At 26.9% G+C, this 25871-nt stretch overlaps 1 protein-coding gene across 1 annotated transcript in view; it reads right to left on the bottom strand.

The window, feature by feature from the left end:
• Positions 1-8393: 8393 nt before the first annotated feature.
• Positions 8394-25871, bottom strand: part of LOC135927247 (protein phosphatase 3 catalytic subunit alpha-like) — a 40679-nt gene continuing 23201 nt past the window's right edge. Inside the window, exons 4-13 of the mRNA XM_065463202.1 lie at positions 20227-20338; positions 19237-19382; positions 18826-18965; positions 18664-18741; positions 18033-18127; positions 17631-17756; positions 17381-17455; positions 16902-16977; positions 16538-16635; positions 8394-10182 (exon numbers count right to left, since the gene is read on the bottom strand). Coding sequence (XP_065319274.1) covers positions 9917-10182; positions 16538-16635; positions 16902-16977; positions 17381-17455; positions 17631-17756; positions 18033-18127; positions 18664-18741; positions 18826-18965; positions 19237-19382; positions 20227-20338 — 1212 coding nt within the window. The 3' untranslated portion in view covers positions 8394-9916. The remainder of the gene's footprint in view (positions 10183-16537; positions 16636-16901; positions 16978-17380; positions 17456-17630; positions 17757-18032; positions 18128-18663; positions 18742-18825; positions 18966-19236; positions 19383-20226; positions 20339-25871) is intronic.

Genomic DNA, 25871 nt, shown 5'->3' with positions numbered 1-25871 from the left:
GCCGTATGAGTCGGCTTCAGAGTCGGCTAAACCTTATTTTGAATCGGCCTGCTATTATTATTTACTCCACGATAATATTAAAAATTTTAACCACTTTGGTTCGGTAATTTAAATATTCTTAAATTACAAATGATTTAGGTGTATTATTTTAAGAACAAAACCATGCTATTATAGTACCTAAACCTCGACATTTCGCTGATAGATGTCCAAACTTTTGTCCCACCCATGACAATCTTAAGGATTGCATAATAGCTTTCTGGATAAAGTGTTGAGTTAGCGGTTTTTAAAAATGAGCTCAATGGAGCCGTTTAACAAGACTACCTATTAATATACAATTATTTATAATATTATAAATAAAAAAACGATTTTCTTTTGAAAAATTTTCAGGCCTGGGTAGGATTTATTTAAAATATATTATACTTATTTTTAATATTTCTACAATATCTAATTTTTCCATCTTTTTTTTAAATTTAAAATTATTTTTCCAGATTAAAAAGAAACTATATTTATTTCTATTCTCCCTTCTCTCTTTTTTCCAAAAATTAGATTATTATTTCATTATATGGAAATTTAGTAATTAAATAATAAACGGTGCCTTTTATTTATATTTAAACAAAATTTCATTCAGCTTCTCCCATTGTAAAAATATTAAAAGAAAATAGAAAAGATTAAATTGCATTAAAATATGTTTAATTTTGTAGACTCTAATTTAAATTTTTCTTCCGACTCGCAGGCTTTTCTATATGAAAGTCCTAATAATGATTTTGATAAGGTAAATTTATTAAAAAGCTATTATATTGATTACATATGCTATATTGAAATGCTATATTGAAATGCTATTAATTTAATTTTTTTTAATATCTAGACGCAAATCCGGTTTAGTCCCACCAGGGAATTAGAAGATGAAACAACTTTTCAATTAGATAGTCCTTCAATTATTAAATCCAACTTTACAGATACGCCAAGAAAAACTAGGCGAAAATGCAAACATTGCCATATACACTACAAGGTTAGTACTGCAACAAGTATAATACGCTTCAATAATAGATTTGACTATATTTTTAATTATAGCTAATCTAAAAAACCATATGAGAAAAGTGCTCCCAACATATTAGAAAGTGAAAATCGAAAAATGGTATCAGAAACCTTGTATGGTGCAAGAAAACCGTCAAATATTAAAAATACTCATTTGAATAAACTAATTCAGATGTCTCATAGAAAATAACATTGCGTTTCATATATTCGATACGAATCCTTTGGAGAAATATTTAAATATGTTAACAAAACAATAAGATTTGGTGTCGACAGACATCTTCTAAACACTTATCTAATATTTATAATTTGGCTAATAACAAATAATCTTAAACTTAAAAAAATGTAACAAATTGTCGATTACCACCGATATCTGGACGGGGTTAAATTCATTATCTTACCTCGCAATAACTATTTATTACATAGATAATAAATGGGATGATAAGTTTTTTATTGGACATAACCGATTTCCCTCACCCACATACGGGTAAGAATCTTAGTGAAATTTTAATAACCTATCTTAAAGAATTTGAAATAGAAGCTAAAATACAATCCATAGCTCATGAAAACGCACCTATCATAATGCTGCCAAAATTTGTGTAAGAGTATTTTATTACAAAATATAATAACTACTTTTATAGCAATAGGTGCTTAGCACATAATTAATTTGATTTTGAGGGAAGCCCTGGATTCATTTCAATCAAAATTTGGAAAACAAGAATACAAGTTTATAAGTGGTGGAACTAGAATTCCAACGGATGTCTTAACGAAATGGAATGGTAAATATTTAATGATATCTACTATTAACAAGGTAATATTGAAGCCTATTCTTTTGTTGATTTCGTAATTTGTATTTTTTTTATTTCTAGAATATAGAGGCCATAAACATATTATGTAGAAAATGTTTAGTTATATTTGTTATTAACAACAAATTCTTAAAAGAACTAGAGGGGTTCTTACATTTCTTTTACAAGATCCCTTGAGAGATTAGTTCGGAATCTCCTATAGGACTAGCTGTATTGTATTGAAAATATTTCCAAAACTTTAGAGTGTACTATGATATCCAGTGTAAGTGATACCATTAAGCTAGCAGCGAATGACATGTTGGACAAATGTAAAATATATGCAGGTTTTAAATTTTATTCTGCTTTTCATATTAATTTTAATAATTAATTTGAATTCATTTTTATATTTTTAAATTATATTACACAGATCACATGAATATATTCTCATACTATGAATGTAGTTTATTGGACCCAGGTATCAAAAAAAATATATACCCTCTTTTGTTAAACTATCGACATATTATGACCAATTAAAATCATTATATAATAAATACAATAATACTATTGTAAAACAGAAATATTTGGTTTGGAGGAAAATCATCTCAACCTATATCAATCTCTATTTTAAATGAATTAAGACAGTAGCTATAACTATATTACATATTTATTATAATAATCGTAATCTATTTTCAGGAACGCATTTGATACTCCTACGCTGAAAAGGAAATAGAAAAGTATATAGGAGAACCGGGTATATCCACTGCGAACGTCTTAGTTTGATGGAGCCACAATACAAATCGTTTTCCGATTTTGGCAACGTTGGCAAAGGATTACTTGCCCCAACAGACAACATCAATGGCAAGTGAAAGAGTTTTTTTTACGTACTATTGATACCATGACAAAAAAAAGGAATTGCTCATCTACAAAGACGTTAAGGGAATGGGACATCAATATTTTAACATTAATGGATAATTTTTGGAAAATTTTATTTGTTTTTATAGAATATTCATTATCGTTATAATATAATACAATTTTATAATACGCTTATAATGTTGAAATAAAAATAAAATCTATACACTTTTTTAATTTCAGAGTTACAATATATATATATCTGGATATATATATTATGTAAATTTTATTAATTTTATCTAATAATATATTAGAGAAAAAATTTTTTGTTTAAATATATAAATGACACCGTTTATTATTTAATTTCCATAGTAAAAAAATAATCTAATTTTTGGGAAAAAAGAGGGAAGGGGGAATGGAAATAAATATAGTTTTTAATGTAGAAAAATAATTTTAAATAAAAAAAAACGATGGAAAAAAAATTAGATATTAATCTTATCTTATCTAGCACGTTGGTCATAGACCTGCCTAAAATGAGCAAACGTGAATTTTATGAAGGCCCACCCTTCATAAAATTATGGCGATTATTTTCTCAAGGATACCAACAAACCTTGTACCCAGTTGTAGTATACTAAATGAGTGGAATTTACCCTTTCCGATATTGTAATTGTAATTTATAAATTAGTAAAATAAAGACATATATTTCTTATTTGTTTTTTAATCTTGAATAGTTATATTCATGATAAGGAATGAGTTAAGAATATTTGAATCCATAGACATCAAAATTCCATTTCATTTGTTAGGTTATATTATTCCAAAAGATGAACCGGAAAAATCTTCGCGGGATGGATAAATGAAAAATTCAATTAGATATTAATAGTAGAAATATTAAAAATAAGTATAATATATTTTTTAAAAAATCTTACCTAGGCCTCAAAAAAAAATCCTTTTTTTTTATATATAATATCTAAATAATTGTATATTAATAGGTAGTCTTGTTAAACGGCTCGATTTAAGCCATTTTTAAAAATGGTTAACTAAACACTTTATCCAGAAAGATATTATGCAATCCTTAAGATAGTGGTCATAGATGAAACTAAGGTTTGGGCATCTATCAGCGGAATGTCGAGGTTTGGGTAATATTAATATTAGCATGGTCATATTCTTAAAATAATACACATAAGTCATTTCGAATTTAAAAAACCATTATGGTTAAAAAAATTTTATATTTTCATCTTGGAATAAATAATAGCAGGTCGATTCAAAATAAAGTCCAGCCGACTCTGAAGCATACTTCTACTCTGGCCGCTCAATTTGAAATGAGTTTTGCGACTCAAAATTTCATTCTTATTTTTATCATTCATATTATATTATAAAATTAGTAATATTGGATGACTTGTTATTTTCTTATCATATCTTATTATTATTTCTTATTTAAATTATAATAAAATAATATTATATAAACTTATATTATATATATATTATTATAATGTTATTGCAAAAATACAAATAATTAAAATTTAATACAAATTAAGATCGGCAAATACAGCGCTGATTCCTCAAATTACATATTTATACCCATCATTTGCTCCACCTTAACTATATATGGTGATTTGGCTAAAAACTTTTTTAAAGACTTTGGCTGCCTAATCAGAAAAAATTCTGGGGAGCCTTGCGAAGGTTTTTACTTAAGGCAGAGGATCGCAATAGCCATTCTTAAGGCTAATTATGTTTGTTTTATTAATTCGATCTCTCCTGATTATTAAGTGAAGGAGGTTTGAGTATTTTTGCTGCTTTCGCTTTTATTTATTTTGTATTTTACATTATTTTATGATCTATGCCTCAATATTGTCCTTTTGTTATTATGATTAATTTTTTTCGCAATCCTTTACTAATTATATATTTTTCATTTTATAAATTATACAATTATAAATTAATTACAAGATTTAAATAAAGATTTATATGAAGCGTAATTAGATAATAAATTGAAATAAAGTTATTAATTTATCGTCAATCAGCCACGCTTACATCACTACTTGGGAAAGACATAACATTGAGGGTTTCTTTTTCTTTAAAGAATATTGTAATTTTGTATGTATATTATATAATTATGATATATTTAAATAAACATTAACAGATAGTAATAAAATTATTTTTACATCTACTGATATTTGTTTATATTGAAATTAATTTATCCTATTACTTAAAAAATACCATATATTTCTTAATACGATGAGTTTTGTTCAAATACGCATGGGCAGTAGCGTAGCTAGGAATTTTCCTTAAAGGGCGTCCATACATATAAAAGCCTGGGGGCTTCGCCCCAGACCCCTTTAACGGGCCTTTGGCCCTTTTGCCCGGCCTTCGGCCGGGTTTATCTTACAAATCATAACCATATCTTCGATAATATATAATAAATATATTTTTTAAATGCATCAATAATTTGTTTTATAATTTAGTAGATTATTTTCAATGACTTAATAATAATACTATCCAGATGATTTCAATAGTACACAAACATCAAAACCAGAAAAATATATTGGTATTCATTTGATATAAAGTCACCACTTATAAGTCTTTTAAACGTATAATAAAATAAATTTTTGCTCTGGGAGGGGTCCAAACCCGAAAACCACCCCCATAGCTACGCCACTGCGCATGGGATAAGTGGGTTAAAAAAATATAAAATACCAATTAATTGTTGTTAAAATAAAAGTGTGCTCTCTCTCATATATCAAGTATTTAAAAAATAGGATTGAGCAAAAAGCTTGATCTAATGAATTTATATTTTTCAATAATTCAAATAGGTCACAATTTAGAACGTACAAACCTTTTAGTAGTTCGGCTAGATTTTAAAATTTTGCCATGTTTTTGCGATATTATATTGATGAGACAGGACAAAGGATCTATACATTAAAATTAGTGGATAAACAAAATAAACCAACTATGTCAGCTCATCCAGCAAAATTTTCTCCTCATGACCCTTATTCTAAAGAAAGAATTAAGTGTAAGAAGCGATTTGGACTTCTTTTAACTCAGAAACCAACTCCAAAATATTAATGTGTATAAATTCTTACATATCTTAATTGTTTATCGCGTTTTATGATTTAGTTTGATATAAATTCTATTAAAATTGCCAATATTTGTAAAATGTATAATAAAAATTGTTATCATTTATACCTTTAATATATAATAAAATTATTAGAATTTTTCTACAAGAGTGGTAAAATATTTTATTTATATGTATACCTTTAAAATTGGCAAAGCATTCAAGTTATTATAAGGCTAGTAAAAATTTTAATATATTTGTATTTTAAATTTTCTAGAATTATATTTTGGACATGTTTTTATTCTTATATTAACAAAAGCTTATATTTTTTTTTATAAAATTTCAAATTTGTGAATTGTATATTTCAGAGACCTACAAGCCCATCTTGGGTTGTATTTTACTTGTTTTAACTATACCTAGGCTGGGCATAAAATATTTTTAAAAAAAATCTGGGCCAGGCCTTGCAAATAGTACGTGACATTTTTTGATACTTTGGATTTAGCCTAATATAAATTTTCCAATTTAGTATATTTTATATCTGTAAGATTAACAAGTAATAACTAAATGTAAATTTTATCAATAACAAATTAAATGAAAGGATCTTATTAAAACATTTAAAATTAGTTTTTCAGCTTTTTCTGGTCTTAGATCTTGTTTATAGTATTCGTGGAATACAGTGGTATCCTGGCAGAGCTATATAATTCCATAAATTAGGCATTGCTCGAATGACATCACTGTAATTTGTTCTTGCTATAAATGATTCTAGATATCGATTTCTATATAAATTATAATTTACTTTGCATTAATAGTAAACACCTTATCTTCAAGTATTGCGTTATTATAGCTGATTCAGATTTAATGACTACATTTAATATAAACCTAAAATAGTGATAATTATCTTATAAATCTAAGAAAAATTATATACCTTTTTATCGAATTTGCCATTATTTTTATAATTATATCACACATTTTTTATCAAGACATCACAACATATGTTTTTCAAATTTTATCATAGCAATCTATACTTATAAATTTATACCTATTTATTGGCTTTATTTTGTGCTGCCGTTAACGCAATGCTTGAATAAAACGCCTTTACTATAGATACGGCTATTCATATTCTATTCCTAATAACTGAATTGATGGGATTAATAATTTGTTGAGGATGTCTTGATATTTAACAATATTCATAAAGAAATTATATTCTAGCCGTTTTACATTCATGCGACCCCATACCATTATGCTATCTTCAAAAATATTTTTGATTTGTTAATATTGTATTCTCTGTCCAATTTAGGTATTATAAAGTCTAATTAATCTTAAATATAAATAGTATGACGTAAACAATTTTTATTTTATGGAAGGAATCTTAGTGAATCTAATCTTCGTTGGTATAGAAATTTCTCAATTGCAGAAACCCAATCAATTTTATTTATTTATGAGAAGTGTTGTTCTAAGAATTTTTATAGAATGTTATCTTTACACGTGATCTATTTTAAGTAAACACAAAAATCCGACTTATGCCTAAATAGTTTTGCTATATATCTGCCTCTTAACCCATTTGAATAAAATAAAAAAGGTTATATACTACTGATTAAATTATAATATAATTGTTAAAAAGATAAGCAGACTATATTAAATTTTGAAAAATAGGATTAATAAATTAGCATTTGTGAACATTTTTATTTAGCCAAAAAAAACGAGAAAAGATATTTTTCATCTTTTTGTTGATCTAATAGCCAGGGGCGTAATCAGGGTGAGCCTTCCCCCCCCATTGCAAATTTGTTTTCGTAGTTTTAAACTAATAAAAATTTCTCCCTATACAACCCCCCCCCCCCCCCCCCCCCTTCTCTCTCAAAAATATATAAAATATATCTATAAAAAACATTTTGAAAGAAAAATTAGTTAAGTGAATAACCTTATAAAATATAATTTAAAATTTTTATAAAAAAACCCACCTAATAGGCTCCCCTTCCCCTTAGAAAAGTCTGCCTATGCTTATATCTTAGACTATATATATTTGGACAAAAATTTTTTGATTATTCCCTTTATTTGATGATTAGTGAATCAGAAATTGCCATTTTTTATACCTGATGAAGTGTGATTCGTATAATTGTCTTTATTTTCCTAATAAATGTTAGCAAAGTGATTTTTTAAAATTATTTTAAACTATACAGAAATCATTTAGAATATATGTGATTTAAGATATCAATTTCATAACGTCTCAGAAATTTTTTTTTCTTTATAGGAATAATAATAAATCTTAGCTGAATTTTCACTTAAATATTAGACTTTATGATTTAAAAAATTTAACCTTTTTTTATTGCCCTACAAAACCTCAACCTATTAACTTTGTGGATCATAAACAAATTCAAAAAGTTTTTATACATTTCTAGGTTATGATATTGATATCTAAAAATAACATGATTTACAAATATATTATAATTCCTGTAAAGTTCAAGTAGTAAAAAAAATAAATTCTAAAAATATACAAATATATTTTGCAAGAAAATATAATTTTTTAGTGCGAAATTACATAAAAAATTAACCTTTAGAAAATACAAAGTATTGGCCATACTATTGAACTCTGTAAAATACCCTGGCTTAGTTGTTATGCTATTAGTTATTAATTAACAAGCAAGGAGTTTGAATTAAAAAAAAATTTGTTCGCATTTAAAAACTTCAAAAATACTTTAATTAATATTTTATTTATAGGTAAATAATTATATGAAAAAAAAATATTTATAGATTTAAGAGGGTAAGTGTATAAAGGTTTCGTATTTTTGAGTCCTGCGTCTTTTTTCACAAGATTAAATTATGGATAAATTTTTGTACAAATAGTTCAATTTAAAAATAATAATAAAAAAATCCAATAAAACTAAAAAAAACATAGGATGGATTTGTAGGTATTAGATTTAAAGGGAAGAAAAAAAATGTTAGGTATTTATTAATAATTGCATTATCTGTTGTAAATAAACTGTAATTACGAAAGAGTAAGAATGTTGTGTGCTAGCTAAAGAGTGAATTACGTTGAGTGTTGAATCCAAATATTTTTTTTCCAAAATATTTAAATTGAAAATTAACTGACAATTTGAATTGCATAGAGATGAAGAAAAGACAGCTAGAATGGAGTTTATATATATATATATTTATAAATAATAAATAGAACTTATATTATGAGAAGTGCGTGTTTGTTCAAAATTGTGTAAATGCGACATTTTGAATTTAAAAAAAAAGCGTATCACGCGCTTGCTTACCTAATAATTTATTTTATGCCCAAAACAAATGGTACTCGTAATATAAACAAACATCGCCAAATAAATAATACATTATATATTAACCAGAATATTCCTATTTTTTTGGTTTTTACTAATAGAAAAATAAATAAATAAATTGCACTAATAAATAAAGGTAGTCAAAAACAAAAAAGTCGTGTCGAAGGGATGGGGACAAAAGGGTGATAATAAATTATGAAAATAATACATTTAAATTTTTTTTTTGTAAAAAAATGTTGGTTATAAATTTTTTATAAACACCGATGATATATAAAAAGTTAATACAAATAAAACTTTATAATTTACAACGATTAAAAGAATCAATCAAAAATGTTATATATATATTTTTTAGAAATAAATATCCCTGGTAAAAAAAATGGCTCTTTCTCAAAGGTAAAAAAGGATTCAATTTTACGAAAATAATAAAAAGATATACATTTTCCAAATTAAATATCGTGAAAAATTTTAAAAAAATATATAAATTTTGTTTTATCACATGTAAATCGTTATTATACATAATATAAAGCGTATATATAATTTCATTAATTAACCAGTTCAAAATCAGGATTCATATTTTTTTTAAAAACGAAGAATATCAATGGTCTCAAGATTAAGAAATGAAATTTAAAGTGAAAGTTATGGAAAAAAAGAAAGGAAAAATAATATGCCTAAATAAAGCAGAACGAAAGAAGCTTTAAAAAAAATGGTAAACAGATGTCTGACTGAATTTTAATGGGTAGTAGGTAAGTATGAGTTCATATTATAATATAAAGATAAAAACGAACTCTAAAACTATTACTTTTTATTACAGATATTCAAATCAGGTTTTATCTTATTTTAACATTACATCCGGTTTTTAAAATTTGTTTTCCTAGTATAACTCTTTTAAAATAAAGTTTGAGATTATAGACCAGAAGTATTTATTCTCATTTCTTAGTGCCTTTGACATTCGAACTATTTCTATCTTTAGGGCTAGGTGTGGGACTAGTGACCACGTGATTAGAAATTGGTGACGCTATTTTACCATCTGGGGGTGATTTTGACTTGGCGGTTCCTGAAGTGGAAGGCGTCAATTTTGGGGATGGTATGGTATCCTTCCGTGGTGGCATACGTTCGTTAACGCTGTCCAAGGTTTTGGCCTCGGCAAAACCATTTATCTGGCCAGTAGTGCTAATTTGTAAGTTTTTCAGAGCTTAGCCAATAAAGTATATTCAAAAAAAATTAATTATAACCTAATAAGGATCGTTTATTTTTAAAATTTTTATAAAGAAATATTGTGAATCTTAAAAAGAAAATAATTCGTACACGCTATGTAATTATAGAAAAAGAAATTAGAATCCTAATAGTAAATAAATGCTTAAATACATGAGCATTCTATTTAAAATTTTTATAAAGGAATATGTATAATTAAAATTTTACTTTAATATTGTGAATCTTAAAAAGAAAAAAAAGAAAATAATTCGTACACGCTATGTAATTATAGAAAAAGAAATTAGAATCCTAATAGTAAATAAATGCTTAAATATAAGAGCATTCAATATTAACTGGGCATATATTAGTGATAAATTTAGATGGATAATTAAAGTGTTTAAAATTTCGTGATTTCTGGAATATCAGAATAAATAATTATATATGTAACGATTTTAAATTAAATATAAATGTACCTTCATATCCTAATATTTAAAGTTTTGGAAATGATGCATGAAATATAATAAAATTTATTTAAAATAGAAAGAAATATAAAATTTAATGATTTATAATACAGTGAGAAAATTGCAAGGAACGAAAAAACGTATGGATGCATTAAATATACAACATTAATTATTAATTAGATATCGTCGGCTGTTTTTATAAATTCTCAGGGTAGCATTAAAAAAAATTCTTGCATTTTAGATAGATCACACCATAATATAGAAATAAAGGATTATTCTTAATTATATTTTAACATTAATCAGCCGACGATATAGATTTTTTTGTGATGCTAAAAAACTGAAATATTTTTGGCACGCACAAAAATTAAATTTTAGGGTGATGAACCCACATTTTACTTCATTGAGAGTTTATTTATTTATTTTTTTCAAGGTTACGTTCAAACCTAATAATTTTTTTTACTCTTAAATGTATTTTTACAACCGTCCTCTCCTATAAATTTATTTCTATTTACGAGCGAAAATTTTAGGAGTTAAAATTTACTCGTACTTTATCTCATATCGATAGTATGGTATAAAAAATAATATTGATTATCAAGTAAATTATGATTAATACATCACCTTGATATCCGACCATTCTTAATTTTTTTAGCTTACAATTTCAAATTATGTAATACGCGATAAAAAACGTTTTCGCCGTCTGGTTGTGGATACAACAGAGCTACGCTAGGTTTTCCAAAAAATACATCAAACTTGATATTAAATTTAGGGGGAGAAAAAAAATGAGGAATCATTCACACGTTTGTGGGCAAGCTGCACGTACTTGTACGCGCAATAGTTCAAATTGTTTAAACATCTGTGGGCTGATTAAAAGGGAATAGACAAAATAAACACAAGCTACACACATGAATGCATATGTATTAATTACTTTAAAGGCAAGAGAAAGACCCATTTTAATCATAAAGTACATTGTATCTATGATAAGTTAACATGAAAATAAATGAAAAGCTAGTGTCAGTGAAAATGTAAGACAGAGAATAAAGTGAAAAATAAAAGTCAGAGAATAAGTAAAAAAAAAGAAAAGAATAATAACCTGAATAAAGAAAGAGTTTATAGGAGAATTAGATAATATGATTTCATTTTTAGTAATTTCCTTATTGACCTTCAGTTTTTATTGAACTTCAGGAACTGTTTCATATTTAAGTTTAAATCCATTATGTTCTTCAAAGCTCTGTAGAGCCATAATGTCTCATACTTGCGATATGTTTTTCCCTTAAAGAAGCATAACCAATTCATGGCGTCGATAATAAGACTATTATTACTATGGTTTTTCAAAATATAAGCCAAGAAAGTTAAGGCTTCTTTTTAATGTCACGTGCTTTGAGTATGGTTTGATCTCTTCCAAAGGTTTTCATTTAAGATAATATTAGGGAAGGAGATATATTTATTATTCTTAGACATTTATTTACGAACGTCTGCAATTTTCTGTCCGTCTAGGTAATCTTCATGTCCTCGCCATATGGGGGAATGATGGTTGAATTGAAAATATGGAGTCTTGTAAAAACAAATAACTCCCTAGCTTTCCACAGTTTGAGAAATTTGTAAAAAGCTGCCCTAACATTTTGTATGAGGATTTTTAGTTCCTCTTTACCACTGCCTCTATTGTCAATGGTTACATCAATATATATATAGGATTTCACCACCTTGGGTCATTAACCAATTTATTATTTTCAAGCCTTATCGATGGGAGTGTCTTGAACACTTATGCCTTGCAGAAGTATTTGAACTTTTTTAGGCTCCCTCATATACCTGTCTATCTCGAAAGCTTTTTTAGCAATATAAATCCTTCTGTCCCTCCTAAGAAGTCTATGGATTGTAGTCCAGAGGTTACCATCACGCCTTTCATGTGGCTTGAGTTCGGCTATCATATAAACGGTATTTTCGGATAACCATTCGTGTCTCGGAGGGGAATTGTTAATATTAGGGAGATTATTGAAGGCTCCAGATACCGTTTATTTAGTATTGCATCTCCTTAATTAACACCTCTAGTTATTTTATATACTTTTGCTTGAATATTTATATCTCCGATAAAACTTTCTCTGCAGTTGTTTTCGTCTACTTATTGTTCGGAAGATATAGTTGATTATCCTCCTATCCGTTAATTTTTTCTCCCACTATATTTATGGTTTACAGTCCAAGGTTTGCTTGTCTCTCTTCATAGTGCACAGAGGGAAGATATACTTTAATTTGTACTCTTGGTCATAGTGTTTCTCTACTTTCCCCCTGTTCTGCATGGTTTTAGAGTTGGTATATTTTTTTCTCATAATGATTAAACTGGTGACGCTTTTCATCACACGATCATATACTAAAGATCCCCTCCTCCCTGAACTAGGAATTTTATTGTTTCAAACCTACAATTCTAATAAACGTCTATGCCCTGCCAAGTAGAAGTGAAAGGTTTCCTTTCTTAGATAACCTTGAAAACATCGTTAAATCACTTCCTAGGAGCCGTAATTTGATAATTCTTGGCGACTTGAATACTAGGATTGGGGAGGAGGACTCTTTTTATAAGATATAGGGTGATTGAAAATGTAGCCATCTCACAATCAAACAGTGGTGACAGTAGGAAGATCCTGGAGATGTGAAGGAGTATTAACCTTAAAATTGAGAATACCTTCTTTCACAATGAAAACAACACTGTAACCTTTAGAAGAAATAACAATCAAAATTATTTCTTCATCTCAAACATTCATAGTTGGTTTAAAGATGTGAAAATATTGCCGAACATGTAAGGAAACAGAGCTTGCTCTTACGTCTATTTCATCAAAGGTTTTTATGGTCCTTTTAAAAAACCGCATTCTCTTCTCTAACCCGAACCTTTTATCTAAATATATTTGTGCTTAACGTCCAAGAAGAAATATAAATGAACCAATATTAGCTTTAAAGATTATAATGCAGAAATGTGAGAAATATAAGTTACTTTTTTACTTTATTCGATAATGGTAATCTGAAGATCTTAGCAGAATGCGGCATTGATATTATTATCATAAAGATCCTTAAGACACACTATATCAGTCTTTTCGCTTCTTTCAAAATCAATAATAAACTTTCTCCATCCTTCAGAACAAAGAAAGAGGTAAAGCTAGGGCGTGTTGTTTCCCCGTTACTGTTTAATATAGTCATGAACAAAATAATAATAGATATGCTGGGAACTGCGATAAGGTCCAATCAGTCGTGTTTCTTGGAGAACAGAGTGATATCTTATACGGATGAAGTGATGATCACAAAAAGTATGGAAGAAACCCAAAATTTGATTTTTATATTAAATTCCTTTAGTCTCAAGATTGGCCTAGACATAAACTTTGATAAAACAGTGATAATGCCCCGTTCCATGCATCCCTCTGAATAACTTTGTAGTAGCAGGCAGATGGTCAAGGTGATGAAATCCGATAAATATCTTGGTGTAACCATTGACAATAAACGTAGTTGCAAAGAGGAACTAAAAATCCGTATACAAAATGGTAGGGCAGCTTTTTACAAATTTTTTAATTTAAACTGTGGAAAGCTAGGGAGATATCTGTTTTTACAAGACTCCGTAATTCAATTCAACCATCATTACGATTCTCTTCTATGGCGGTGACATATGGGAGATTACCAAGACTGAGACCAGAAAATTGCAGACGTTCGTAAATAAATGTCAAGAATAATAAATACATCTTCTTCCCTAATATTATCTTAAATGAGAACCTTTGGAAGAGGTCAAACCATACTCAAGGCACGTGACATTAAAAAGAAGCGCCTTAACTTTCCTTGTCCATATTTTGAGAAACCATAGTGATAATAGTCTTGTTATCGAGGCCATAAATTGTTTATACTCTTTTAATGGAAAAACATAACGTAAGTATGAGACATTATGGTTCTACAGAGCGTTGAAGGACATAATGGATTTAAACTTAAATATGATACAGTTCCTGAAGTTCAATAAAAACAAAAGGTCAATAAGGAAATTACTAAAAATGAAATCATATTATCTAATTCTCCTATTAACTCTTTCTTGATTCAGGTTATTATTATATTTATTTATTTTTTACTTATTCTCTACATTTTCACTGACACTAGCTTTTCATTATCATAGATACAATGTACTTTATAGTTAAAATCGGCTTTTCCCTTGGCTTTAAAGTAATTAAATACATATACAATTAATGGGTGTGGACTGTTTATTTTGCCTCTTCCCTTTTAAACAGCCCACAGACGTTTAAGCAATATTCAAAATTATAATCTCTTAAAAAAGATCTTTTATATGTAAGAATTCAATTTTTATAAATTAGAAGCAAAATATAAATGTTTAAAAAAGTATCACCCTTTGCTAAGATCACCAAAATGTTAGACAAAGTTAATTTCTACATTTATAAAAAATAACCATAATCTGCTCATTTTTCAAATATAAATATTAGGGTTTAACATAAATCGTCATAAATACTTTTTTACGCCCAAAATTTTAAGTAAAAATCTTTAAATCAACAAAATTTTTTTAAAAGATCAAAAAACATTTTATAAAAATTTGAGATTTCTACATGAAAAACTTTTTGTGCATAAAAATCAAACAATTTACTTATAAAAGATTTTTTATAAAAAATCTTCCGAACAAATGTTAAACTATGCTCAAAATAGAGGACATCTAAAAATATATAATTCGGAGAGAATTCCAATATTTTCTCAAAAATTGGTAAGTTTTCTTCAAAATAAAATTTGTTGAAAGAAATAGTGTTATAAAACCCAAGCAGAAAGCCATTACCTTCATACTTTAGAATGGTCAAGTTTTCAGATAGAATAACAATGCGAGGTTGCATGAATGCAAAATCTAGGATATATTTATTTTATAAAATATAACTAGATATCCTCAACGAAGTACCGATCTCATCAATTCAACTATTAGGACACGAAGCTCCTTGTCATATAGCTAAATCTACAAATTTGTAAGGATGTCTCAATCTGTTACCAATGTCTAAATTTCAATCGAGAGCTTAGAAAGCAGCGATTTAAAAAAAAGGATTCTTTGAAAAATAAATTAAAGTTTATAAGGAAATATATACCAAAATCTTAATAATCCAATTCCACAAAGATTAACCGCAGTTATAAAGACAAAAGTGGATATAACACTTTCAAATAGCTAGGAGTAATGATATTTTAGCATAGTAAGGCAATAAATTTGAATGGTTACATACTTTTAATATATACTTTTAATATATATATTTTTTAATAATTTAAATTATATTTGGTTCATTATTTAATAATAAAAGTCTTGAAATTTTTTTTTGAGTGTTCATAATTATTTTTTAAATTAAAAATCTAAATAAGCTTTAAAAAATATAATGATCGGCTATCATTGTAGTGGAGTAGTATATATTTATTTATAGGACATGTAGTTAGACTTCACTTCATTAAACTTAGAAAATAATTGCAACTTCTATTTATGCGAAATGAAAAACAGGAGCAGAGGCTGCTTCCTAATTGAGAATATAACACTAAATTATTATTTTTATAAAAGGTAATATTATACTTTATTTATTTATATCTAAATTTTATAATCCTTAATCCTAGAAGTTAGCTATAAAATTATGGTTGAGAATTATATACATGTTCCTAATAATCTGATTTTACAAGAGGAATACATTCTACCTACTTATTCGGGTTGATTTTATTATACTTCGAAATTTATTAAACCAATTTATCCGAAAAATGTGATTGATTACTTATTAATGTATTGGACAGCGAGTAATTTACTAATAACATTTTTTACGAGTAATCTGGTTTGAACGACGCCTTAAATCGATTTAAAGAAAAGCTCCTTCAAATTAATCAATTTTTATAAAATTTAATATAAATTCATTTTACCTTCGTGCAAAGAATATCGGCCCTGCGATAGTAATCCTTGAGGTATGGTACCAGTGGGAGTGAGTCCCTTGAGCTTCAGAACGCATTCATTCTCTTCTCTAAGTAAATTCGAGATGGGAAAATTAAGAATAAATTAAATTAATATTTAATCTTTTGACATTCACCCCTCCTATATTCCTAGATTCGAATACTTATTTTTTTTAGAAAAGTAATTATTGCCTTCTCATATTGTATTTATCATTTGAAATTTCTTTCTATCTATAATTCCAGCCTTTGCTTTTTAACAAATCAAATGACAACTAACCAATTATTATTGGTCTAAATCAATTTATTGTTATTGATATACAAAAACAATGTTCGTTACCTCAAAACAGTGAAGACCCTGGCCATTTTTCCGATGGCTCTAATTTTATTTTTGATCACTTCTTTACGTGCTGTAACTGCAAAACGAAATATATAAAAAATAAAGTTATGAATAATCTTATTAAAAAACACCTTATTTATATATTTCAGAAACCTGCAGAGGTATCATTTGCATGGCCCGGGCTCGGATTTTTTTTCAAAAATAATTTTGACCCGGCCTGGGTTTTATATTTTCAGGCCCTGCTCGAATTTTTTTTAAATATATTACATTTATCATTATTAAGAAAAAATTTTAAACCCAGCCGACCTTGGTATATTTAAAAAATTTAAAAAGGTCTCCATCCAATTTACATTTATCTTCTCATATTACCAAGCATTTTATCATCTATACACTTAAATATGTAGAATTCAAAAGTTATACTATTAGGAAAGATTTTTAAAGAAAAAAAATATATTAAAAATTAAGTAAGCAAACAAAACCTTCATTTTCATCTCCTTCGACAAATAATTCGTCGTCCGAACATATGTTCAATATGTTAACCAACATTTCGGTAACTAAGATTAAAAGAATATATTGAATTTTTAAATATCATTATAATAAAGTAAAGTAATTCCAAATTAACTATAAATCTAATATTAAAATACTCAATTGACCCTTATTTTTAGCTAAAACTACCATTCCTCCTCCTTTTTTTCAAACTAAAAGTATATAAAAGAAATAAAAATATACCTTTTTCACCTACGAAAGGCAAGGACCAAGTGAAAACGTCCATAAAATTAGGTAACCAGTAAGGGTGGGGAGAGCAATTGAATTGCCTTATATTCATAACGTTATTTTCATATTTCAATATGGCGGCTTAACAATTTAGAAAAAAAAGGTTGATCAATGTACTAGTTCTAAAGGCGAATGGGTTAGAGGCCAGCGCGGAGCAGGGAAAGATTATTCGACTCATAATTATTTTATATCCGAAAACAACACAAATTTGCCTATTTATCAGGTTTAAAAATATCTTTTCCAAACTTCGGTCCAGCTTGTAAAAATATTTGGCGCAATTTGTCCCATCCGGCCCAAAATATATTATACATTTAAAAAACATATATATATAATTATTTATTTTATAAAAAATCAAACCTTTGTTATTGTAAACGTCTAAATAATTTGGCGCAGAAAATATGGTTATCAAAGAGGGGAATCCAGTAGTTTGGCTCTTTTTATACATCTTGTAACTGGTGGTATTTTATTTAATTATATTAATTAATAATACGAATAGCGACTTATATATCAGATAAAGATATTTTAATATAAAATCAGCACTTTATTCTTGGGCATGAAATTATTCTTGAAATTAAATTATTATGATTTAATTTACTATAATAATTTGAAAATTCACCAATTTGTTATGGTAACTTATATATTAGACCGATCCTTTAAACATTCTGTCCGAATTCCAAAACAAGGTTCCGCAATGAACCTGCTAATACTTTCTTAAATTTTGAACTTGAGATTAAAAAGCACTAAGGTTAGAATGATCTAAGGAATCATTGGAAAAATATTAAACACTATTTGTGGGATTAATCATAATTTATCATTTAAAGTGCTTTGTTTAGATGGTTCATTATAAAATTTCATAAATATCAGTAAATTGTAGTAATATATAATCAAAAGACAATATTGGTATATCAATCGCACTATACAAAGTTCATATTTTGCTATTCCAAGATAATTAATGGTGTTAAATAAACAATATAAATTTAAAACTAACCCAGCATCTTGCGCTTCGTGGGCTCTGATAATGGAAAGAAGGTTATTGTGCGTCAAAAATTCACAACAGGCAGGATAACTAAATATTGTTTTAAAAAAAATATTAAAATATTTTAATAATTTTTTATGACTAAACAAAAAAAATTGTGTATTATAAATTTACCTGTAAAAATAAGAACAGCCCCTGACACTATTGTGAGAAAAATGTTCGGAAGTGCGTTCATTCCCGAAATCTTCTAAAGGGTCAGACCATAGTATATCGCACATAGGGCCGAACGCGGGAGGTTCCTTAAATCGGTCCAACTGTTGTTATATATGGTAGAGAGATATCATTTATCATTTAAGTATTTTGTTCTGAATAATATGTATAGTATTTTTCGGAAAATCTTTTAAAAGATTTATATAAATAAACCAGCAAGAAATTCTACTTGAAAAATTTAAAATGATAATTTGACGAAGGCTTATTAAAGTAAAAATTTAAAAGAGATATTGCAAATTAAATTATAGGATTTCTGAAACTCGAAATAAATAATTTAAAAGCGAGATAATATCATGATTGACTATAGATATAAACTTTTCTGATTTCATCTAACGTGTGAATTTCGGGAGATAAACCACCGTGAACACATAAAAATTGTTGGTTCATTAGGGCGGCGAGTGGTAAAGCGTCAAAGGCTTCCATACATGTGTCGTATATGTGTTCAGAATATTTGATTTTGCCTTTGATAGGTGATAATAATTTATAAAAAAAAAATATATTTCATAATTAATAAGTTCATTGTGTGGAAAGGTGTATCGTAGGTCTCACTGCAAAACTTTCTAACAAAATTTTCTCATATCATAAATGATTATTTCCCCATTATTTGGAACTTCCTTCTATCTTTATTTTAAAATTTTGGCAAATATATGTAAATTTTCCACAATCTCAATTAGAGATCTGCATTCGGACCTAATATTTAAAAAAAATCGGGCTAAGCCTAAATATGATATCATTCAATTTTGTGAAATAAATTCACATATTTTAAAATTCTTGCAAAAAACAAGGCGTCAATATTTTTTATTTGTAGAATTGTAATTAAAAAATTTAATAAATAAGGATAGAGGAGAGAAAATTTTTATTTGGGGTCGAGCTTTTCGAGGCAAATAAAAAAAATTGTTCGGAATAGGGCCGGACAAATTTTTTAAAAAAATATCGGGACAGGCTTGAAAAATTAAGCCTGATGCAGATCATTAATCTCAATTATAATTTTTGAATGAATAATTATTCATATCATAAAGGTTAATTTTATTATTTAAAAATAGTTATCATTAATAAAATCCGTTTTTCATATGTCCAGTTAAGTTTTAAAAATGTTAGTGCAGTGACTACGATATATGATTCTTGCACAATCTCAAAGCCAGGAGTTCTAAATAGGTTAATAAATTTATTATAAATTTCTGATTGTTTCTCCACAACCATACCAAAAATGATTTACATTATGATTATACTTTATTAATAATTAATATAGATTAATTCTTAACAAAGTTTTCTTTTAAAATTAAATAGGTAAATTTTATTTTTTACATTCGGTTTTAAATGTGAAATATTCGGTGAGATGACGGCATTCATGGTTTCCGCGTAATAAATAAAACGTTGTCGGGTATAATATTTTTAAGGCCCACAGATATACGACGCACTAAAAATTTTTTTTTATGTATTTTTGAAAAATAAAATAATTATAAATGATCAAATTGATGTCTAATTTTGTAGCAAAATTTTTGAACCAACAAAAGCCTGCAATATATTATTATTAATTGTACCTAAGATGAGGAATTATCTCAATAATAGCGCCAAATTAAAACATCAAACAAGAATATTTAGTTAACGAATAATCTTGCATTATCGATTCCTTTTGAATGTTAACATCTAGCTCGCTGCTAAAAACGGCTAATCCGGCAGAATAAGATGGTCGGGGTTGTACCATCCAAAAGGTAATAAAAAAATAAAGTGGTTAATTTTAAAACACATTCAAGCTTCGATTATAACGAACGAGACGGTACAGGATACCAAAAAATAATAATTTACCCTTATAAAATTTTTTAAAAAAATTGCTTATTAAAACATAAATTTATAAGGAGAAAAAAAATTGATAAACAAATTTTTAAAAAGATAAGAAAGAAGAAGAAAATATTAGCACTATCATACTGTTTATTGAATGACTAATATTTGTGATTCTTAAATAACCATCAAAAAAGCTATATTAATTCTTTTTTATAAAATGAAGGAAATTAAATTTATTATTATTGATTGTAATCCTCGAGACTAACAAGACCTTAAATTTAAATTTCTTACCCATGTTCATCTTTTGAAAAATATTTTTGATTTAACGTATTTTTCTAAAAAACCGCTTTTTACCTTTAATATTATAAAAATTACTGTCTAGCATATTTTGCTTTTCGCAAAATATATTTATCCTCACGATTTAAAAAGATGATTCTGATAAAATAAAAGAAGTTTATAGCTTAATTATAAGTCATATAGTAATGAATTGTATATTATATATAGACCTGTGCGATGCCGGCAATTTTATTCATGCCGGAAAAGCCGTCGATTGATACCAGCAGCGTAGGCTACCGATTTTTTTTATGGCGGCGGCGCGGCGTGTATAATTTTTAGAATGCTGTTTAAAAACTTGTTCTGTTTTGCTTTACATTTTCATATCAAAAATACCAATCGTTTTACCACGATCTCCCCGATTCATTAAAAAAAATTGAAATACAATTTATTTTAGGAAATGGAGACTGGGAAAAATTGCATTTTTTTTGAATTACATTTCATTTAAAAAAATGGGTATCGGAAGTAAATATCGGCACCGTATTGATATCGGTAAATAAAGTGGCACCGTGCACCTCTGTTATATAGTTATAAACAAGCTTTCGATATAATGTAATGTTAAAATTAATAAAAAGGTATACCTCTATTCCTTTAACTGGTAAAAATTTATGCTATTTTGGTTTTATATTTAAAGTTCACTATATAATATGGAAACATTATGATATAGATATGAAGTGTAAAATGAATTTAGGAAGCTTTTTTTCTCAAAAACTATATCTGAATGAATTTGATTCACAATACCAAATTTTCACAAAATCTGGATTTTGTTATTTAACAGGCCTCCAAAATAGCGGAGGAGAGTTTAAAATTATTATTTCAGGGCTCGAGCCATTAGTCGGAAAATGGGTTCGACCTTGAGGAAAGCATGAAAAAAGTTACTCGTGCATCAAGGATTTAGAACTTACCATTAAATATCGTCGGTTACAAAGTGTTAATATTTTTTTTGTTGGAAAAAAAAGAAGCTAAAATGGATTATTTAACTATTAACTATAATAAATACTTATTTGATTATAAATATACTATATTATAAATATGAAATTGTTGAATCGACCTTCAAACTGCGCACACCATATAATAACAACATAGATTTTTGACAATTAAAAAAAATTTATAATTTTAATGTCCAAAGGAGAGTAAGAAAAAAAAGAAGAAAATAAATAATAAATTATCTAAAAATAAAAAGATAATTACAGCTATAGGTTTTTTTTATCATGAAGGGAATTTTGTTTTTTTCTTATTAATAAAAGTGAAACCTTTATAAGGTATGGCGGTTTTTGATCAACAGATGATAGTTCATATATAAATAGAATATTCTGTAAAGTATTTTTTAATAAGATTTTGGGTGGCCCTTTACCCCTCATTCGGGGTTAGAGCGAATTCGCGGTGAATTATACAAAGCAGTATTTTTGTATTTTCCTCAATGAATTCGAGCTAGTTGTGAATGAGGGGTTACCCGGTATTCATAATTAGCAAAGGTTATGGAGGTTTTATTATTTTTTTATAAAAAATGGGCTAATATTTTAATATAATAAATTCCTGTTAATTAAAATTTATTTATTAATTAATATGATAATGTTTAATCATTATCTTGCGGATATGTTTATCAATTTGATTGTATCTTGCGGTCATATCTCCTTCTTTGCAGTGCTTTCTTGAGATAAAAAAAGATGCTATGGATATATCAATTATTTGAGTCGATGAATTTAAGTTCAGGAGAACAGATTTATATTAGGGGTTGTAACTCGTTTTGGCAGACTATCATTTTGCATGTAATAAACTTTATCCAAAACTAAAGCCAAAAAGTTGAAGCGTGCGCGTATATATAATAATATCATTAATATCTATTTTGTGTATATTTTTAATCTCATTTTTTCAGCTGAAGAAGATGAGGAATTTCAAAATAAAAAATTTAACACTCTAATTTTCATCTAAATACACATGTCAGCAAATAAAAGATTTTTTTCAAATATAAAATTAGTAATTATAACCAACAGGGAACTGAAAAGCATGGCCCGGGCATTTGTATAAAAATGATGAGCCGGACCGGACAATTCGTACATATAAAAATTTCGGGCTGGACAATTCATACATAAAAAATCTGGAGGGCCTAGCAAATCTTTGATTTTTCATAAAATTTTAATAGGCTAGGCTGGGAAATTTTGATATATTTTTTTGAATTTCAAGGTAATATTTTGATAAATACAATTTTTTAAATAAATATCAATAGAATTTTAAGAGTTTTCTAAATAAAATACTAAACCTATAAATAATATCTTAAATTTACAAAAAAATTAACAATTTATTTATGATATGATTTAATCACAAATGCACAATAGAGATTTCAAGATATAAAAAGGTTGTTGTACAAATAGATAGCCATATTGGGAAAAAATTAGAATATTTTAAAAAATAAATTCGTACAAAAAAATACGGGCCGGGGTGGACTTTTCGTAAAATTTTAACTAGTCGGGTCTAATTTTTATTAAAATTTTAACGTTTAAGGGGCGGATCAAATTTTTTAAAATATAATAACGGGTCGGGGAACTTGCGCAAAAATTCTTTATGGGCCGGCCTTTGCAGATCTCTAACAACTTCTAAGGAAAGAAAATATTATATTTTTTTCTAATTCATAATTAGCTAATAAAAATTGTCGAATAAAAAATATAGATTAAGATGGATTTATATAAAAATGTATCCTTTTAACTTAATAAATTTTATACTTTTAATTTAGGATAATTTGACAGGTCAAATTATCATTTTTGCCAATCGTAATTATATAAAAGGAATTTTCGAATCTATCAAAAATTAAATATAGAATAAAAGAAAATTGCAGTAGTAATACATCTTTAAATTTTATAGAGCAGGATACGACAATAAGTATACTAATAATACTATTATTATAATTGATGTGTGCGTTGAATACAAATGTTTATTATTCCACCACCCTCGAATAAGCATCTAACCTATAACTCTGTATTCTGATGGTATATCCCTCATCTTCTGGACAAACGGGCTATAAAATGCGGTTATTTCAAAAAAAAATTTATATATATAGGTCTGCCTAATTATTACAATCTTCATGCCTTATAATCACTAATGGAAAAGAAGTACTAGTTAATGCGGCAAAAAAAAGAAAGATTAGTGAGTGGGTTTTAAAAGTGGTGAAAAACGAGAAAGTTAATATCTATTATATATTTTCTATGGATTAATTATAATTGTATATATATATATACACATTTTTTAAAAAAAGTATATATATATATATAAATATTCTAAAACATTACTATGATGATTATATTTGCATAAATTTAATGTCCCGTTCAGTTTAACCTTCAAATTTTTTAAGATTAAAAAAAATTCTTCTTTTATTGAATATGAAAAATACATATAATAATGTTTAATGTATATAAAAATTAGATTTACTTATTATTATATCGATTCTCAATAATATAAATTATAATAAATAAATATTAAAGAAATTAATTTGGGAGGACTATTTTGATAAATTTTCGGTTTAATGAATAAATCATTAAAGAAGAATTTCATGATTTTCCTTTTTGTTTTATAGGTAATTATACATGTTGTTAAACGGCTCGATTTTTAAAAATGGCTAACCCAATATTTTAGCCAAAAAAATTAGCGCAAGTCTCGAGATTTAGTTAATAAATGTCCAAATTTCTGCTATCTATGAGCAAAATCTTCAGGCCTATATTTTTTGGCTAAGATAGTGGGCTAGCCGTTTCAAAAAATCGAGCCATTTAACAACACTAAACAATAAAATTTACCCCTTTTGTAGAATGCGGCGGGAAATTTAAAAAGTTAGGCAGAAAATGATTTTATAAATGAAATGAGAGGTACAGATAAATAAAGCCATAGTTTCTATTTAGCCAGCTTAAACCTATTTTTCGCTTCGTGTTTTTATTTAGAAAAATATGGCTCAATTTTGAAGAAAGCAGAAATAAATTTACTAGTGCCTCATTGCGAGGCGAGCGAATTTAGGGCACGCGCACGTAGATAAACTCGATTTTTTAACATCCAACCAAAATGAAGAACATCATTGTTTCTCCAAATCTGCTGATTTAATAAAGGTAGGGACTTTTAAAATGACAAAAAGATTAACACAATAGGAAGAATTTCATTAAAAAAACAGTATAAATTGAATGGCGTATATTTATTAATAAGTTATAAAAAATCAATTATGTTGTTTTTCCTAAGGTCAGATTAAATTTGAAGGGGAAAACTTTACACATTATTAATGCACGATTGATATCTCGTTTATTATTATTTTAGGAAAATGATTGATACAGAATAATTAGAGATAAATTTTTAACTACTTTTGAGCAAAAAAATTATTTCACGTTCGTTTAATATAATAACAAAATACTATCTCATTTTCAATTCCCAGTTCCTTTTGTGGCAACAACAAAAAATTGTCTTCATAAAAAGGAACTCTTTTGTGCAATAAACAAATATATTTACTTATTAATATTGTCTATAAAATTGAATCAAAGAATATTTGATTAATTTTTAAGAGTGAGATTATTTGTTTTTATGAAAGATGAAAAAAACAATCTAAAGGGGGATAATTAAGCAAAGAAATTAAAATGTTCGAGAAACGTTTAAAGTGGAAAGATAAGAATGGATGGAGGACACGGGGGTAAGTGGACTTAAATATACTTGATAAAAAGAATAAGAAAACAATCTTATATATAAAAAAATGGTTAAATTAAAATAAATGATAATTATATTCATGTTAAAAATATAGCGTTTAATGATATCAAATAATTTACCAAAAAAAAACATTTATATAATATGCATAATATACAGCACTCTAG

Source organism: Gordionus sp. m RMFG-2023, chromosome 3 (assembly GCF_954871325.1).
Source record: "Gordionus sp. m RMFG-2023 chromosome 3, tfGorSpeb1-WG-v2, whole genome shotgun sequence".
NCBI classification, from domain to species: domain Eukaryota; kingdom Metazoa; phylum Nematomorpha; class Gordioida; order Chordodea; family Parachordodidae; genus Gordionus; species Gordionus sp. m RMFG-2023.
This window is presented reverse-complemented; position numbering and strand designations above follow the sequence as displayed.